The sequence below is a fragment of the Eucyclogobius newberryi genome, unplaced genomic scaffold (assembly GCF_026437365.1).
Source record: "Eucyclogobius newberryi isolate DKJ021-1_F unplaced genomic scaffold, fEucNew1.0.hap1 SCAF_1, whole genome shotgun sequence".
Classification (NCBI taxonomy): Eukaryota; Metazoa; Chordata; class Actinopteri; order Gobiiformes; family Gobiidae; genus Eucyclogobius; species Eucyclogobius newberryi.
In genome coordinates, this window is record NW_027315723.1 from 53,031,614 (window position 1) to 53,052,410 (window position 20,797).

The following is a 20,797-nucleotide window of genomic DNA, read 5'->3' on the forward strand; positions in this document are numbered from 1 at the left end:
GTCCTACATGTGTCATGTCCACACAACGTCCTACATGTGTCATGTCCACACAGCGTCCTACATGTGTCATGTCCACACAACCTCCTACATGTGTCATGTCCACACAGCGTCCTACATGTGTCATGTCCACACAGCGTCCTACATGTGTCATGTCCACACAGCGTCCTACATGTGTCATGCCCACACAGCGTCCCACATGTGTCATGTCCACACAACGTCCTACATGTGTCATGTCCACACAGCGTCCTACATGTGTCATGTCCACACAGCGTCCTACATGTGTCATGTCCACACAGCGTCCTACATGTGTCATGTCCACACAGCGTCCTACATGTGTCATGCCCACACAGCGTCCTACATGTGTCATGTCCACACAACGTCCTACATGTGTCATGTCCACACAGCGTCCTACATGTGTCATGTCCACACAACCTCCTACATGTGTCATGTCCACACAGCGTCCTACATGTGTCATGTCCACACAGCGTCCTACATGTGTCATGTCCACACAGCGTCCTACATGTGTCATGCCCACACAGCGTCCCACATGTGTCATGTCCACACAACGTCCTACATGTGTCATGTCCACACAGCGTCCTACATGTCTCATGACAGCACACGTCCTACATGTGTCATGTCCACACAACGTCCTACATGTGTCATGTCCACACAACGTCCTACATGTGTCATGTCCACACAGCGTCCTACATGTGTCATGTCCACACAGCGTCCTACATGTGTCATGTCCACACAGCGTCCTACATGTGTCATGTCCACACAGCGTCCTACATGTGTCATGTCCACACAGTGTCCTACATGTGTCATGTCCACACAGTGTCCTACATGTGTCATGTCCACACAATGTCCTACATGTGTCATGTCCACACAGCGTCCTACATGTGTCATGTCCACACAGCGTCCTACATGTGTCATGTCCACACAGTGTCCTACATGTGTCATGTCCACACAATGTCCTACATGTGTCATGTCCACACAGTGTCCTACATGTGTCATGTCCACACAATGTCCTACATGTGTCATGTCCACACAGTGTCCTACATGTGTCATGTCCACATGTGTGTGTGTTTACCTTCAGGCACACAATTTATAGCCATTAAATATGAAACAAACTGTTGCTTTTCTTTTGTCTCAACAACAGCACTCGCCCTTTGAACAACAGCACTCGCCCTTTGAACAACAGCACTCGCCCTTTGAACAACAGCACTCGCCCTTTGAACAACAGCACTCGCCCTTTGAACAACAGCACTCGCCCTTTGAACAACAGCACTCGCCCTTTTAACAATAGCACTCGCCCTTTGAACAACAGCACTCGCCCTTTGAACAACAGCACTCGCCCTTTGAACAACAGCACTCGCCCTTTGAACAACAGCACTCGCCCTTTGAACAACAGCACTCGCCCTTTGAACAACAGCACTCGCCCTTTGAACAAGAGCACTCGCCCTTTTAACAAGAGCTTGACCTGGAGTCGTTTCAAAAACACGAGACCTTGAGCTTTTAAGTCATCAAAATTCAAATCAATTTATTTTTGTAATGCCTAAAATCAGAACAGCAGTTGCTTCAGTGGGTTTTCCAGAATTTAACTAAAAGAAAGTTAGAGGTTTTTCTGCCTCTAATCCTGATCAGTACAACTGTGCGTGTGTGTGTGTGAGAGTGCGTGCGTGCGTGTGTAACAAATCAACACGACAAATAATCTTTTGAAAAGGAACTTCGTGTGTGTCTTTATTTCTCACCCTCTCTCGCACATTAGAGCTCACATGACCACATGTCATGCTAGCGCACGCACATGACCACATGTCATGCTAGCGCACCCACATGACCACATGTCATGCTAGCACACGCACATGACCACATGTCATGCTAGCGCACCCACATGACCACATGTCATGCTAGCGCACCCACATGACCACATGTCATGCTAGCGCACCCACATGACCACATGTCATGCTAGCGCACCCACATGACCACATGTCATGCTAGCGCACCCACATGACCACATGTCATGCTAGCGCACCCACATGACCACATGTCATGCTAGCGCACCCACATGACCACATGTCATGCTAGCGCACGCATATGACCACATGTCATGCTAGCGCACCCACATGACCACATGTCATGCTAGCGCACGCACATGACCACATGTCATGCTAGCGCACCCACATGACCACATGTCATGCTAGCGCACCCACATGACCACATGTCATGCTAGCACGCACATGACCACATGTCATGCTAGCGCACCCACATGACCACATGACCAGAGCAGATCAGAGTTAGCTGAAGCTAAAGAGTCTCTGTTTTTACAGTGAGTTCTGTGGGAAAAGTGCTTTATGGACAGATTGTTTCACTGCAGTTCCACAGACTGGCCACTGGGGCCCTTCAGGACAGGTGTAAACAGTAAAACACTGTCCAGATATTTGAATAGATCCATGGATCTTAGTGTACATGGATCTAAAAGTGAGCTGCACCAGTTTGGAAGCTTCTGCCCTTTGGACCCCTTGAACAGATCCAGTTCAAAGTGAACCAGTGGAAACGTGACTATTACTGCGTGTGCCGTCTGTAAGAGACATTAGCATGTGGAGAATCTTATTTGCTTAAACATGATGAGTGTTAGCACAAGCATGGAGCCGCCACACGGGTTTATCTGTGTTATATGTTCACTCTTGTATGTAAATGTGAGCACGTGAAGAGGGTCCACACTCTCATGGGGCCTGAGGGTGGGATCAAAGAGGCTAAGACCAGAATGATTAGCTCTGCTTGTGACGCCATAACTGGTCACACATATAAAACATCTTAACATCTGTGTATTGATTTGTTGAGATTGTGACAGACCGAATGCTGCTCAATACTATAAATGATGTTAATATAAATTCAGATATATTTTCCACATAATATGTTATATGCTAATTTGGTTCAACATCAAATAATTAAATGCAAAGGTGACTTTTTTTTTAAAAATAGGCTCAACATTATTTTTTGTATTCATTTTTAACTCGTGAAGTATTATGTATTAACATTAAGTCTCCACTTGAAGCTGTCTTTATTTTTATCAGGTCATGAAGGTTTTCAATAGTTTTCTATGCAAAGGGGATAAACTGATTATGTACCGTATTTTCCGGACTATAAGTCGCCCCAGCCAAAAAATGTACCATAGAGAAGAAAAAAAACATGTGTGGGTCGCACTGGAGTATAAGTCGCATCTTTTGGGGGAATTTATTTGATCAAATCCAGGACCAAGAACAGACGTTTCATCTTGAAATGCAGTTTAAAATAATGACAGATGAGAGAACATGGTGAATAGGTGTACGTATGCTGACGCTAACACCTTCAGCTACATGACGTATGCTAACGCTAACACCTTCAGCTACATGACGTATGCTAACGCTAACACCTTCAGCTACATGAGGCACAGACCGAACTGTGGTAAGTGTCTGGTATGTTAACGTAATATAGTAACAGTTATTCAGATAACTATAGCATAAAGAACATGCTAACAAGTTTAGCATCAGTTTTACGACAAATCACTAAATCCACTGAATTATTCTTCCTCTTTACTCCAGAGGAAGAGGAAGTGCAGATTCTTCTGCGTCGCTTAGAGCCTAGAGCGCCCTCTTGTGATTGTCAGTGTGATAATAATTAATAATATCATGTATAAGTCGCTCTGGAGTATAAGTCGCACCTCGACCCAAATTATGAGAAAATGTGTGACTTATAGTCCGGAAAATACGTTAAATTGAAATATGATGGCAGTTGTTCCAGAACTCAAACGAAACACCAGGTTCAGGCACATTATGGGTGATCATTGGGTGTGGGTTCTTGACAGAGAATAGAGTTTGCATGTTGCACTGGTCCATGTAGTTTTAATTTTCTTTTAATGATTTCCACCTAGAATTGAAAATGGCTCGAGGTTCAAATGCATGAGATAACGTGAACCTAAACCGTTTTTGAATTCTAAGATCTCATAAAAAGCTGTATGATCTTTCAAATTAGTCACCAAAGCATAACCTGAATTGCACTTTCGGCTTTGTTTGGCGTGACATGAGACTTAAAAGAGAAATGGATCAAAGTGGCTGTGTCTGTTTTGTCATTAGACGTCTGAAGGAGTTCATGAGTGGGTGAGTGCTCCCTCTCCTCCACTATAAGGGCTTCAAAAGAACTTTGTTATGCAGTTGTTGTCTTTTATTACCGCCGCTGACTCAAGGCCTTCAGCAAAATGCATTGTCTTTTCTGCCCGCACTTCCTAAAGCTTTGATTCAACAGCCTTAATGAACTAATTAGATAGAAACGTGGGACGGCGGCATCGGCACACAGGAATGTTTTCTCCATCAAACCTATAGAAGAAGTTTAGACACTTGTAATGATCGTCCCCTGAACGGCAGCTCAAATCTGAAATGACTTTTCTACAAATGGCTTCATCTTATTGGTGCTTAGCTGAAATGCCTTTGATTAAATTAATCTATATGAGTCGATTTAGGCTGCAGAGTGGAAGATAACCATGTACTGTAATAGGCAATTTGGTGGGTCAAATATTAGCTAACTAACTAACTAACTAACAGACAATTCTCACTAGTTTTGGTGGAACTCATTTTACTGAGACATTTCTCTCAATGGATTCATGGATTTGTTTGTTTTGAGGATTTTTTGTGCCGTAGGCTTTTTCAACGGGACACGATACTGTGAGCAGGGGGTGAGAGCAGGGAGGGAATTCAGCAAATGGTCCATCTCACATGTGTGCTGCTTCTTACACCACACGACTGGGGAGCACCTAAACTGGCATATTTTCAATACCACTGCACGGTTTGGGCACTGCCACTACAAGGAAAACGCCAGGAGGAGGAGCCTATTTTCTGCTGACATCATCTATATTTATCAGGGAATTGAAATACATTTATATTATTTAATCTTGTCTTTTGTCAGAGTCTTTTTTAAGGCAAAACCAGAGGACACCTAACAGCACAAGCCCCGCCCACCTGCTGTGCTGTTCCCGTTCATGACCTCGGACCTCGTGTGCCCAGTGCAGTGTTGGGTCAAGTAGTTTGGTTTGTGTAAATGAGTCAACGCGGCTGTTTCTCTGGGCGACTCGAAGATCACTTTGTACTTTATGTGTACTTTGTGTATTATGTGTACTTTGTGTATTATGTGTATTATGTGTTGTCTCGATACAAAACACACACGCAGAATGATAACGGCAGCGCCTGTGGCAACGTCTGGAACAAGATGAATAATCTGCACTTTCAAACTCTCTGACCACCACAAACCACTCACTCCAGCCCCACGTTCAAGGACAGGCAAAGGTCAAGTGTGGGCGGAGCCTTGGGCCAACCTAGCTCCTGAACCGCTAGCTCTCCTGAACCGCTAGCTCCTGAACCGCTAGCTCCTGAACCGCTAGCTCCTGAACCGCTAGCTCCTGAACCGCTAGCTCCTGAAGTGCTAGCTCGTGAGCGGCTCCTGGCTGTTGTTTCTCATTAGCGTGCACGTCGATTACAGAGTGATCGCCCTGTCGTGGTAATTGACCCGTTACTTGAGAGTGGAGCCATCCGTCTTCATACAGTGGTAATGACTTTGTAATATATCCAACTTTATCTCCGCGTGGACTGAGAGAGAAAGGGCACGGCGGATCAACGGGCTGCCACTTTTCAATCAACTTTCACTCGACATGTCTGGGTCGCTTGTCTCCCTCTGGCACTTTCTTTGCTCTTTTCTTTTCTTCTTGGATTTAGCATAAAAGCATCTTTCTGTAACTGATAGAACTGTAGTTTAATATGTGTTAAGTGGTTTTCTAAGATGCACCTGCAGGACTGAAACATTGTGGCTCATTCACACGTGTCATGTCAGCAATATTCTTATAAATGTAATGTGTGTTCCAGAGTTCAGACAGTCGCGTGGAGGTCAGAGGTCGCCACGGTAAATCCGAGCTCATCATCAGCGGAGTAAAGCTGTCCGACCTGGGCCGCTTCGACTGTGAGGCCCTGAGCAGGATCGGGGGCCACCAGAAGAGCATGTTCCTGGACATCGAGTGTGAGTACTACACCGCCTCAGAGAGAAAGGACAAACCAGCCGAGCTTGAGTCTGAAACTCAGATGCTGTGGTTATGTTTATGATGAACGTATTGATGTGCAAAGTGAATGCTAATTGACCTGATGTCGCTGAATGCCTCGCAGCCCCGCCCCACCCCGCCCCACCCTCAGTTCTTTGACCCGCTGAGGACTGGGTGGGACAAGAGCGGTCTGACATGTTGGAGGTTTAGAGCGCTCTGAGTTCTCTGTGAGCGTAACCGTGGTGAGTTTGTTGGTGCTACAAAGACACACGTCCTTTCCCAGACTGATGACAGGGTCTGTGCCCTGCTCTGAAAAGGGTGCCAATCATGACTTCCATCCATAAACCTAAACTGCAGTGTGTTCATCATGAGGACTGTTATTTAGCTACAGTTCCACTTTTCCAAACACATTTATCCAGTTCTCAAGGTAACTGAATGTAAGAGGTGCTGCTCGGGTTCAGAAGTTCACCCTGCGCTCATATGAAGCATTCGCATACTTCTAAAACAGCTCTAATTAGTGATCGTAGACGCTGCTTGGTGAAACGTGAGGGGCGGATCCAGGGGCCTGCTCTCCTTCACCAAATGACCTCTAAATGTAGCATCTCCACATTAGCCTCGCTACCAAGTTCACTTCATTATGCAACTCTGCACGGCTCAAATGTATTTACACGGCTGCAGTAGTAGAGGAAGGGCCACGGGAAAGAACTTGTCTCTTTTTAGCCGAGTGGAAAGCAATTTTCTCCTCCCGTGGCTCGGGCGACTGGTGAAATCCCTTCAGACCTGTTTTGCATAGTTTTTGACAAGTTGACAGCGCTGATAGCATCCACAGGTAGCGAACAAACAAATAAATAAATATCCTCCATCCGCAGTCGCTCACTCCTGTCAGCACTGGAAACGTGTTTGTCTGGTGCAGCAATAGAACCATCATATGTTTGTGTGTCGGCGGCGCTAATGAACTCATTTAGTAAGAGTTCTCTTTAATGGAACCAGCATAATGCCTCCACGGCCGCGCCACCACCACAACAAGCGAGTACCTGGCACACAGCGAGTTCAGAGTACACGAGAAGGGAGTACCTGGCATACAGCGAGTTCAGAGTACACGAGAAGGGAGTACCTGGCATACAGCGAGTTCAGAGTACACGAGAAGGGAGTACCTGGCATACAGCGAGTTCAGAGTACACGAGAAGGGAGTACCTGGCACACAGCGAGTTCAGAGTACACGAGAAGGGAGTACCTGGCATACAGCGAGTTCAAAGTACACGAGAAGGGAGTACCTGGCATACAGCGAGTTCAGAGTACACGAGAAGGGAGTACCTGGCATACAGCGAGTTCAGAGTACACGAGAAGGGAGTACCTGGCATACAGCGAGTTCAGAGTACACGAGAAGGGAGTACCTGGCATACAGCGAGTTCAGAGTACACGAGAAGGGAGTACCTGGCATACAGCGAGTTCAAAGTACACGAGAAGGGAGTACCTGGCATACAGCGAGTTCAGAGTACACGAGAAGGGAGTACCTGGCATACAGCGAGTTCAAAGTACACGAGAAGGGAGTACCTGGCATACAGCGAGTTCAGAGTACACGAGAAGGGAGTACCTGGCATACAGCGAGTTCAGAGTACACGAGAAGGGAGTACCTGGCATACAGCGAGTTCAAAGTACACGAGAAGGGAGTACCTGGCATACAGCGAGTTCAGAGTACACGAGAAGGGAGTACCTGGCATACAGCGAGTTCAGAGTACACGAGAAGGGAGTACCTGGCATACAGCGAGTTCAGAGTACACGAGAAGGGAGTACCTGGCATACAGCGAGTTCAGAGTACACGAGAAGGGAGTACCTGGCATACAGCGAGTTCAGAGTACACGAGAAGGGAGTACCTGGCACACAGCAAGTTCAGAGTACACGAGAAGGGAGTACCTGGCATACAGCGAGTTCAAAGTACACGAGAAGGGAGTACCTGGCACACAGCGAGTTCACACGAGCATCATTTCATGTTTGTTTCATGACATTTCAGACGAGGTTCAAATGATTTAGCTTAAAATCAAGGTGAACACTTCATCATTTTATAGTAACACATAAAATAATACATAAATACGGTTTGGGTATTAATGAAGTAGTTACTGAATCTTTCTACGTAAACTGTTCATTAATACTTGAGTTTTATCATTAATGTGTAATAGATTAGCCTTTATTCTCCTCGTAGGCTCATGTGGCTCTGCCTAAGAGTGCTAACCACTCTGCCACCGTGCCACCTAGTTACTATACAATTGTACCAAAAATAACATTCATACGTCTTTGGTAAACACAAAATGTATTGAAATAACTTTAAGATGTTTACTCTGAATTCAAGTCATTTGAACTCATTCTTTTCTTCGATTTGTACAAAGTGAATATCTTCACTTAAATGGCCTGAATTCAGAACGTCAATCCAGACCTTGCATAGTTTTGATGATAGGACATAGCCTCGTGCTGTCGGGGAAGTGGTGGTTTCGCTTCCTCTCCGTCATCTGTGAGTTTAAGCCACCGCGAGTCACTTTGGGCGCTTTGATCTGGCGACGCCCGCTCCACCTCTGAGTTCAGGCTGTAATTGGCTGTCACAAACGCCAGGCACGGCACGATTTAGCCCTGCGCACAGCGACTCTCGTCTTTGAGGGAGAAGGAGACATGTTTGCCCAGGTTTAGCTGCAGCGTCACTCTGATAGATGGAAAACAGAATATTTATGAACTGCCACAGGAAGTCACTGGTTTGTTTGGTTCTCAGAGTTACGAGTGTCGTGTGCATTAGAATTAAACCCATTAAAGCTGCTGACAGTTGTTTCTCCATGGTTCTCATCAAGCTATACTCTTGTGAACAAAGGTGATGTCCGTCAGGCTGCTTTTATCCTCAGACAGCTGCATGGTGTGAAGGCCCTGAACTACCTTTGATATTTGACCTGTTTGAAGTCACGTGGAGCTCAGGGGCCCATGATCTCTGTGTGTTTGTGTGTCCAGACATCCCCAAGTTCCTGACCAACCACACGGTGTTCTTCTCGTGGGAGGGAAACCCGGTGAACATCAGCTGTGACGTCATGTCCAACCCTCCGGCGACCATGCTGTGGAGACGGGAGCGCTTCACCATCTCTGTGGACGGCGCGCACAACACCAGGATCCACAGCGGCGAGGGCAAGTCCGTGCTGGAGGTGCGGCTCACGCGGCTTTAAACTGCTGTTTCCTCTTGTCCGGGCGCTTACTGCCTCGTGTGGAACATTCTAGAGCTTCACCTTCACAGTCTGTGTTAGACTTTATGTCTCTCCTGCTGCTCTTGAACCGTCTCATCCATAGTCTTGTCATCAAATTCACAATTTTAGTACAAAGGAAAAGCCTTGATTCACTAAAACAATCCCCATACCACAATAATAATGACCTTCAATGTATTTAACGATAATAGTATTATTACCATGTGATCTAGTTCTGATACAGATCAAGGCCAAATGTTCTGTTCATCAGTTTGATCACATGTTCAAATGACTTTCTAGGGTTGCTACTGTCTAGTTTGAGTATTTATTATAGTTTTTGTAACCTTAACTAGCCACACACTTGAGCGGTTGTCCTTGTGTCAGTCTCACTGTCTTTCACCTGCAGTAAACTCTTTAGATGACAAAGATTACACTAGTTGAGTCACTGAGGATAATTGAAAAGAGTCATACATTTTTGCTGAAATCCTCTCTAAACGTCCCACTTACCTCAACACGGCCTCGCAGACTGTAATGTGTCGTGTCCACACTCTGATCTCCCCAAACGCTGACTCTGATACTTTTCTGAACGACCTCTCATTTGTTCTTAGGTGACTCCGATGTCCGACCGGGATTTTGGCCGCTACAACTGCACGGCGCGCAACAACATCGGCGTCCGCTACCAGGAATTCATTTTGGCACAAGCAGGTGGGCTTTTTGTTTAACTAACTAATCTGTGCACTTGACTTCATTCCACGCTCCCGTTCAGGCCCCTGCGCAGCCTCTCTGTGCTAATGCTAATAGTGGTGTTTGTGGTCCCCTGACAGACAGTGTCCACCAGCCCCAAGTCTAATGTGGAAATGTGCAGGCTGATGTCACAGGGGCCCCGGTGCCGTCTATTTACTGAAGCACCCCGCTAATTTACTGCACCGCATTCCAATACACAGCAGCGCCGTCCAATTATGTTTAGTGCAGATTGCATTCCGCCGCAGAACAGGAAGTGTGGAGCAAAGAGATGACCTAATATGGACGTGTGGAAACAACAGGAAAGGGCTGAAGTTGTTGAAGAAGAAGAAAAGTGAGAACTGACTAAATTTTATCTTACGGCACGTTTGAATGCTAATTACACTTTTAGGTAGAGTTATTTTTATATGATTACAGCCACTAATAACAACTGTCATTCCAGTCATTTGTCATAATACTGTCAATAATGCTTGTCGTTCTATTTTCACCTTTTAAATGTTGGAGTCTTAGTTTGTGGTTTAAGTTAAAGAGTTTGTACAGATCGTGTCATAGGGTTTTTCACAAACACATTCAATATCACAGGGAAATCAGTTGATTCAATATTTCTCTGCTACTTCCCACGGTCGTGGTACTGTGTCGTAGTACTGTGTCGTAGTACTGTGTCTTGGTACTGTGTCGTAGTACTGTGTCGTAGTACTGTGTCGTAGTACTGTGTCGTAGTACTGTGTTGTAGTACTGTGTCTTGGTACTGTGTCGTAGTACTGTGTCGTAGTACTGTGTCGTAGTACTGTGTCGTAGTACTGTGTCGTAGTACTGTGTCGTAGTACTGTGTCTTGGTACTGTGTCGTAGTACTGTGTCGTAGTACTGTGTCGTAGTACTGTGTCGTAGTACTGTGTTGTAGTACTGTGTCTTGGTACTGTGTCGTAGTACTGTGTCGTAGTACTGTGTCATAGTACTGTGTCGTAGTACTGTGTCGTAGTACTGTGTCGTAGTACTGTGTCGTAGTACTGTGTCGTAGTACTGTGTCTTGGTACTGTGTCGTAGTACTGTGTCGTAGTACTGTGTCGTAGTACTGTGTCGTAGTACTGTGTCTTGGTACTGTGTCGTAGTACTGTGTCGTAGTACTGTGTCGTAGTACTGTGTCTTGGTACTGTGTCGTAGTACTGTGTCGTAGTACTGTGTCGTAGTACTGTGTCGTAGTACTGTGTCGTAGTACTGTGTCTTGGTACTGTGTCGTAGTACTGTGTCGTAGTACTGTGTCGTAGTACTGTGTCGTAGTACTGTGTCTTGGTACTGTGTCGTAGTACTGTGTCGTAGTACTGTGTCGTAGTACTGTGTCGTAGTACTGTGTCTTGGTACTGTGTCGTAGTACTGTGTCGTAGTACTGTGTCGTAGTACTGTGTCGTAGTACTGTGTCGTAGTACTGTGTCGTAGTACTGTGTCTTGGTACTGTGTCGTAGTACTGTGTCGTAGTACTGTGTCGTAGTACTGTGTCGTAGTACTGTGTCGTAGTACTGTGTCGTAGTACTGTGTCGTAGTACTGTGATACCAGAGATTCAGAACATTTCAAGTATTGTTCAAATATTCTTTGAACTTGTCCAGGCTGAGTGAGTTTTAGAAGTATATTCCATATATCATTTCTGTGTTTAACCCTCTGTTCAGCTCCGGGCCCTCGAGGGCCCTTTTGAACATCTTTTAAACCTTCCACAGTGTCATGAGTCACTTTAAAATACCACAATGTGTTTTAATCTCACATGTTCAGCTCAAGTGCTTGAACAAAAGGTACGTTCGTCACCTCCGGGACCCATAAGGGCCTAAAAACACATGGATTCATATTGTTTTGTACTTTCCAAACTCAGATCCATTCATGTACTTCTGCTCAGACTGTACATGTGGGGGCGGACACAGGGGCCACAGGGGGGCGGACACGGGCCACAGGGGGGCGGACACAGGGGCCACAGGGGGCAGACACAGGGGGCAGACACAGGGCCACAGGGGGCAGACACAGGGCCACAGGGGGCAGACACAGGGCCACAGGGGGCAGACACAGGGGGCAGACACAGGGCCACAGGGGGCAGACACAGGGCCACAGGGGGCAGACACAGGGCCACAGGGGGCAGACACAGGGCCACAGGGGGCAGACACAGGGCCACAGGGGGCAGACACAGGGCCACAGGGGGCAGACACAGGGCCACAGGGGGCAGACACAGGGCCACAGGGGGCAGACACAGGGCCACAGGGGGCAGACACAGGGCCACAGGGGGCAGACACAGGGCCACAGGGGGCAGACACAGGGCCACAGGGGGCAGACACAGGGCCACAGGGGGCAGACACAGGGCCACAGGGGGCAGACACAGGGCCACAGGGGGCAGACACAGGGCCACAGGGGGCAGACACAGGGCCACAGGGGGCAGACACAGGGCCACAGGGGGCAGACACAGGGCCACAGGGGGCAGACACAGGGCCACAGGGGGCAGACACAGGGCCACAGGGGGCAGACACAGGGCCACAGGGGGCAGACACAGGGCCACAGGGGGCAGACACAGGGCCACAGGGGGCAGACACAGGGCCACAGGGGGCAGACACAGGGCCACAGGGGGCAGACACAGGGCCACAGGGGGCAGACACAGGGCCACAGGGGGCAGACACAGGGCCACAGGGGGCAGACACAGGGGGCAGACACAGGGCCACAGGGGGCAGACACAGGGCCACAGGGGGCAGACACAGGGCCACAGGGGGCAGACACAGGGCCACAGGGGGCAGACACAGGGCCACAGGGGGCAGACACAGGGCCACAGGGGGCAGACACAGGGCCACAGGGGGCAGACACAGGGCCACAGGGGGCAGACACAGGGCCACAGGGGGCAGACACAGGGCCACAGGGGGCAGACACAGGGCCACAGGGGGCAGACACAGGGCCACTAGGCTCTAATGACCGTTCAAAAGTGACCAGAGGGTTAAGGCCATTATAAAACTCACTCCGGACAGTTCCATGTTCTTTGTATTGCTCTGCTGCAGCACGCTGGGCTTTCTGAGGCTGTTCTGGTGCTACAGCCGCTTTTAAGTTGAAATGAGCTGAATCATGCACCAACCATGAGAACACAGCCCCTTCATAATGTGGAGGAGATTCAGTGAGAACCTGGAGCAGAAGATACTGACGGTCAACATTGGGTGTTCTCTTCTACTTATAACACATTATGGTCTAGTTTTGGAGTAAATGCTCTACAAGCCGGCAAACTCAAAGGCAAATCAACTATATTTATGTATTTACTCATTTTGCAATGGAACAAGGGGCATGAGACTCCTGCTTGTCTTTGAGGAGATGATGTGCTGGAACATCTCTCTTAAGGCTAAATCCTATACTTTTCATCCAGAGAATACTCTTTAGATGGAAGGATTGGTTGTTTTGATGTGTGGTACACTGGAGCCACAGCCAGGGACAAACAGAGACTACAGCGCCCTCTGCTGAGAAGGTGATCGTCTGCAGACTTCATCTCTGCAGGACCTGAACGTCTCCAGGACTCTGGGACGAACAGGTCCAATCACAGCCCTTCTCACCCTGGACATGGACTATTTGAGCCACTCCCCTCAGACAGGAGGCCACTCCCCTCAGGCAGGAGGCCACTCCCCTCAGGCAGGAGGCCACTCCCCTCAGACAGGAGGCCACTCCCCTCTGGCAGTAGGCCACTCCCCTCAGGCAGGAGGCCACTCCCCTCTGGCAGGAGGCCACTCCCCTCAGGCAGGAGGCCACTCCCCTCAGGCAGGAGACTACTCCCTTCAGGCAGGAGGCCACGCCCCTCAGGACCAGAACCTCCTCCACTAGAACACTTTGTCTCCCTCTGCTGTTGGATCATGAACACTTCACTGTCACTTTAACCATCATTTAGTCTCTCACTGTCACTCTCTGCACTTCATCTGTACAAGTCTACAACTGTACATTTGTGTACATATTAAGCCTTTATTTTATTTTTTATCTGATGACTTATTGTTATGACAAGTTCCTATGTTTTTGACTTTTGTTCATTGACAACGGCAATAAAGCGATTGTGATTGTGATTCTGAAAGGTGAATATGAGATTGTAATCATGTATAATGTGCCCCAGAGGAATGTAAAGTGAAGCCGCTGGAGGACGTCCCGATGTATTTAGGAGACAAAAGCAGATCTCACGCTCTCAGAGTCTGTACGATCCAGAGATCGATTGTTCCATGAATCAATTAGTTGAGAATGATCTCTAATCAATTAAGTGAGATTCATTAATTAACCACGTTCACCTTAAAGGCTTATAACAACACGCTGTAGTTCACAGTGCTGCCCGGTGGTGGAGTGGTTAAGGCGGCAGCACATGTACAGCCGGCAGAGTTGTGAGTTTGAATCTTGGCTCTGACAATTGACTGCATGTCCTCCCTTCTCTCTCCCCCCACGTCACGCTCAGCCAAACACAGGTTTGAATAGAGTATAAAGAGAAGCAGGATTGAGCCTCACGTGACGCATTAGCAGCACTTCGAATCCTAATGTTCCTGTCACTGGTTCTGACTCTTATGCAGCCGTAATCATTGGTTACGTGCAGTCCACAGCTCCCACAAAATAAAAGCTTATTTACAAATGTCAGTCTCTTAATTGTAGCTGCTGTTTGTATGCTCGCACTAATTATCATGTTTTGTGCTGTGTTGTGAGATTGTGGTTTATTTTCTTTTCAAGCGCACACTTCAAACATGTTTTTATTAATTTGAGTTTGTGGGATGTAATTTTCTAATCAGCGTCAGCACCTGAAATTAAATAATTAGTATCGACTTGACGGATAAACCAACCACAACACAGGAACTTTGGAGTGTTTTAGACGGATCATTCTCTAAAGTCGTGGATTGACTTTTAATCTGTGCAAAGTAAAAGTACCAGTTTGGATGATGAAGTGTCAAAATAAAGTGAGAGAAAAAAGTCCCTCTCACCATCTTATTGTGAACTTTTAATTACAGGTGGAGCGGCAACGCTTCGTCAGGGGCGGGTCAGGGGCGGGTCAGGGGCGGGTCAGGTTAGGACAGAGGTTTGAATGGGAGTGGCCTCAAGAGTGGGCGTGGCCTCTTACAGAAGATGCTCAGAACGCATCATACAAGAGCAAACATCATCAGCTATATCATAAAAACATGTCATGAGTTACATCTGATGATAATGAATTCAAATGAATTCAAATGACATTTAATAATCACATGTTAGTTTAGTGGCCAAAACAGTACAATGTACTCACCCCCCACACTCTCCCCCCACACTCACCCCCCCACACTCACCCCCCCACACTCACCCCCCACACTCACCCCCCACACTCTCCCCCCACACTCACCCCCCACACTCACCCCCCCACACTCTCCCCCCCACACTCACCCCCCACACTCACCCCCCCACACTCACCCCCCACACTCACCCCCCACACTCACCCCCCACACTCTCCCCCCCACACTCACCCCCCCACACTCTCCCCCCCACACTCACCCCCCCACACTCACCCCCCACACTCACCCCCCACACTCACCCCCCCACACTCACCCCCCCACACTCACCCCCCACACTCACCCCCCCACACTCACCCCCCACACTCTCCCCCCCACACTCACCCCCCCACACTCTCCCCCCCACACTCACCCCCCCACACTCACCCCCCCACACTCTCCCCCCCACACTCACCCCCCCACACTCACCCCCCCACACTCACCCCCCCACACTCTCCCCCCACACTCACCCCCCCACACTCTCCCCCCCACACTCACCCCCCACACTCACCCCCCACACTCACCCCCCACACTCACCCCCCCACACTCTCCCCCCCACACTCTCCCCCCCACACTCACCCCCCACACTCACCCCCCCACACTCTCCCCCCCACACTCTCCCCCCACACTCACCCCCCACACTCACCCCCCCACACTCACCCCCCCACACTCTCCCCCCCACACTCTCCCCCCCCACACTCTCCCCCCACACTCACCCCCCACACTCACCCCCCACACTCACCCCCCCACACTCTCCCCCCACACTCACCACCCACACTCTCCCCCCACACTCACCCCCCACACTCACCCCCCACACTCTCCCCCCACACTCACCCCCCCACACTCTCCCCCCACACTCTCCCCCCACACTCACCCCCCACACTCTCCCCCCACACTCACCCCCCCACACTCTCCCCCCACACTCACCCCCCACACTCACCCCCCACACTCTCCCCCCACACTCTCCCCCCACACTCACCCCCCCACACTCTCCCCCCACACTCACCCCCCACACTCTCCCCCCACACTCACCCCCCACACTCACCCCCCACACTCTCCCCCCACACTCACCCCCCACACTCTCCCCCCCACACTCTCCCCCCCACACTCTCCCCCCACACTCACCCCCCACACTCACCCCCCACACTCTCCCCCCACACTCACCCCCCCACACTCTCCCCCCACACTCACCCCCCACACTCACCCCCCACACTCTCCCCCCACACTCACCCCCCACACTCTCCCCCCACACTCTCCCCCCCACACTCACCCCCCACACTCACCCCCCACACTCTCCCCCCCACACTCTCCCCCCACACTCACCCCCCACACTCACCCCCCACACTCACCCCCCACACTCTCCCCCCACACTCACCCCCCCACACTCTCCCCCCACACTCACCCCCCACACTCTCCCCCCCACACTCACCCCCCACACTCTCCCCCCACACTCACCCCCCACACTCACCCCCCACACTCACCCCCCACACTCTCCCCCCCACACTCACCCCCCACACTCTCCCCCTCACACTCACCCCCCCACACTCACCCCCCACACTCACCCCCCACACTCACCCCCCCACACTCACCCCCACACTCACCCCCCCACACTCACCCCCCCACACTCTCCCCCCACACTCACCCCCCACACTCTCCCCCCCACACTCACCCCCCACACTCTCCCCCCACACTCACCCCCCACACTCACCCCCCACACTCACCCCCCACACTCTCCCCCTCACACTCACCCCCCCACACTCACCCCCCACACTCACCCCCCACACTCACCCCCCCACACTCTCCCCCCACACTCACCCCCCACACTCTCCCCCCCACACTCACCCCCCACACTCTCCCCCCACACTCACCCCCCACACTCACCCCCCACACTCACCCCCCACACTCTCCCCCCCACACTCACCCCCCACACTCTCCCCCTCACACTCACCCCCCACACTCACCCCCCACACTCACCCCCCCACACTCACCCCCCACACTCTCCCCCCACACTCACCCCCCACACTCACCCCCCCACACTCACCCCCCACACTCACCCCCTCACACTCACCACCCACACTCACGCATGTGCTGTCATGGAAACGTGCTGCTATGGGAACGAGGCTGCAGGTGTGCAGTTGCACGCAAGGAATGTGGGAGAGTTACTCGTCTGTCCACAGGAGTCTCAGATTGCACGCCAAAAATCCTCTAATATTTGTTTGATTCATGAATTAAGAAAAGGGTCAAACTGTGGAGAAATAGTCAAGTTTCTGGTAAATATGAACTATAATCATGGTCACTATATTATAAACCTGTCATATACGTTCTAAAATACATATTCATCATTATCATGAAACACAGAATAATTACCTTCTTTACCAACATTACCACCTACACAAATGTCTAGTGAAACACCAGAAGGGTCAAATCACTCACTCTTCTGGGCGACGCCTAAAAGAAAAGTGTGTGTCCAGATGACCACATGGTAATGAGAGAGTCCAGAGCTGAGCGCGGTGCTTTTGTCGTTGCAGATGTGCCGTCCAACCCTCACTCGGTGCGACTGTCGGCAGTGTCCCAGCGCCTGGCCACAGTGACCTTCATGACCCCTGACTCTCACGGAGGAGTGCCCATCAGCTACTACCTGGTCCAGTACAGAGAGTCCGGCTCGCAGGAGTGGAAGGACGTCCGCTCACACAGTGTTCAGAGTGAGTCGCACTCACGTTAACACAAAGCACCCTAACCACACTCAGAAGGGTCCAGACTGACCACACACTGAAGGGTCCGGACTGACCACACACTGAAGGGTCCGGACTGACCACACACTGAAGGGTCCGGACTGACCACACACTGAAGGGTCCAGACTGACCACGCTCAGAAGGGTCCAGACTGACCACACACTGAAGGGTCCGGACTGACCACACACTGAAGGGTCCAGACTGACCACGCTCAGAAGGGTCCAGACTGACCACACACTGAAGGGTCCGGACTGACCACACACTGAAGGGTCCAGACTGACCACGCTCAGAAGGGTCCAGACTGACCACACTCAGAAGGGTCCGGACTGACCACACTCAGAAGGGTCCAGACTGACCACGCTCAGAAGGGTCCAGACTGACCACACTCAGAAGGGTCCAGACTGACCACACACTGAAGGGTCCGGACTGACCACACACTGAAGGGTCCGGACTGACCACGCACTGAAGGGTCCAGACTGACCACGCTCAGAAGGGTCCAGACTGACCACACTCAGAAGGGTCCAGACTGACCACACTCAGAAGGGTCCAGACTGACCACACTCAGAAGGGTCCGGACTGACCACGCTCAGAAGGGTCCAGACTGACCACACTCAGAAGGGTCCGGACTGACCACGCTCAGAAGGGTCCAGACTGACCACACTCAGAAGGGTCCGGACTGACCACGCTCAGAAGGGTCCGGACTGACCACGCTCAGAAGGGTCCAGACTGACCACTGAAAGAAGAATGAAGTACAACACGTGTTCAATGAGTAACTCACGTCAGAGCCAAATACTTATCATTAAATTCTGGGGGAAATAAATCTCTTTTTTTTAATAGTTTCCATTTTGTTGACCAGACGTTGAAGAATCTGGACGTCTGTTTAGGGTTGGACGTGGAAGAATCTGGACGTCTGCTGCGAACACTTTCAGATGAAGTAGTTCTTTCACACTTTTAGGACTGTGGAATCAGGGACACGTGCTACTGTATCACTCTTTTACAGTGACAACAGGACAGGGCATAATCTTGTTTTAAAGTAAATATTTGACTGTAATGACTTCATACATAGTTTATAGATAACCAAGTACACTTCTGCTTTTATGACCGTAACACACAGAGAGTTAGGAATAGAAGCAGTTTTAACACTTTTACAACCCAAAAATGAGTGGGAGGAGGGACAGGGACATAAAGGGCGGTGGTGGTCACCAGGCCTTACGGTGAGTGCATGTTCTCCCTGTGTCTGTGGAGTTTTCTCTGAGCACAGCAGCCTCTGCTCCAGCGGCAGTGGAGGGTGGGAAACGTACTGCTGCTATTACTACAATCTATAAGAAACATGCATATTATTCCCACGGCCCAGTCTAATTCAGCACGTAAGAAACAACAGTTTATGATCTTCATGTTAGGATGTTGTGCACAGTATCATTGCTGCAGTGGCCTCTCCAAAAGACCATCCTTCCGCAATAAACGCTCAAATATAATGATTTCCGCGTGCAGACGTGCTACATTGCAGCACTTTTGGCCAAATTAAAAAGTCTCCTTATGGCCCGTGAAGTATCCGAACTCCGCTCCAAATGAGAGCATTTGTTTGCATCCGCCGAAGCAAGGACGAGCAAAAGCACCTATTAACATTCGAGTGTTTAATCTGTGCAGACGGACTCCAGCTCGTTAGAAAAGCTCTCTGTAGGAACGGGCAAAAGTGAGGAGAATCTGTTCATAATGAGACTTTTATACAAACTGCAATTTACATGATCAAAGTCATTACCTTCAAACTTCTGCTTCCTTATTAGTTCTGCCAGTGTTTTTTGTGAATTCTGTGTTTTTTGTTATTAAAGATGCAATAAAGCAGTGAAGCGCCTAGAATCTAGCTCAATGAATACTTCAAATATGTTCTGTTTCCATGTTGGTGAAATAACCACTTCTAATCCTCAGTCGTTTTGTCTGATCTAAGATGTAAACAAAGGTTTAGTTTTCCTCAAACTTTAAAACTGAGATTGACAAGTTTAATGCTCGACTGTGGAACATTCCAGAGGCAGTAACATGTGGCGAGCCCTTCACACGTTACATATGCTGCGTATACGTACATACTTACACAAATGATTAAACCTATTCTAAACTTCTTTATAATGCCCAGTTCATGAAAGCATATGCGCAGCCAGTTACTTCTAAAAGTCGTTTGTGAAGCCTGACTCGTGTTCTGTTGTCTTCTGTTTCCAGCGACGGTGGTGCTCACCAGCCTGGAGCCCAACACCACGTACGAGGTGCGAGTGTCAGCGGTGAACGGGAAAGGCCAGGGCGAGTTCAGCCACATGGAGAGCTTTCAGACCCTCCCCATCAGTAAGTCTGGAGCACTTCAAGTCCAGAAACATCCCTCTCTCCAGTTTCTACAGTGGCTTGTAAAAGTATTCTTACCCCTGGAACTGTTCCATATTTGTATATGTCATGACCATGAAGTGGAAGGTAAATGATGCATCGTTTCCTAAAAAACAAGAATGAAAAGAGAGTGTGTGAAAGTATTCAGGCCTGAGTCTTTCTCCGCAGATACAGCTGCAGGTCTGTCGGGTTTGTCTCCTCAGCTTTGTTCACCTTCAGACTGACATTTTTGACTATTCTCTTTTGAAAAGCAGCTCAAGCTCAGTCAGATTTGATGGAGAGCGTTTGTGAACAGCAGTGTTCAGATCTTCCACACATTCTGGACTGGATTAGGTCTAGACATCTGACCCTCCACCACAGTCTCAAGTCTTTTGCAGGTTTTCTTCTAAGATTGTCCTGTGTTTGACACTTCCATCAGCTCTGA

General features: G+C 49.5%; 1 protein-coding gene across 3 annotated transcripts in view; it reads left to right on the top strand.

The window, feature by feature from the left end:
- LOC140362610 (neural cell adhesion molecule 2-like) overlaps positions 1-20,797 on the top strand; it is a 535,654-nt gene that overhangs the window by 436,288 nt on the left and 78,569 nt on the right. For all 3 annotated transcript variants that reach the window (XM_072448723.1, XM_072448705.1, XM_072448713.1), the window contains exons 9-13: positions 5,889-6,039; positions 9,047-9,234; positions 9,879-9,975; positions 17,803-17,976; positions 20,218-20,337. In XM_072448723.1, the coding sequence (XP_072304824.1) occupies positions 5,889-6,039; positions 9,047-9,234; positions 9,879-9,975; positions 17,803-17,976; positions 20,218-20,337 (730 nt within the window). The remainder of the gene's footprint in view (positions 1-5,888; positions 6,040-9,046; positions 9,235-9,878; positions 9,976-17,802; positions 17,977-20,217; positions 20,338-20,797) is intronic.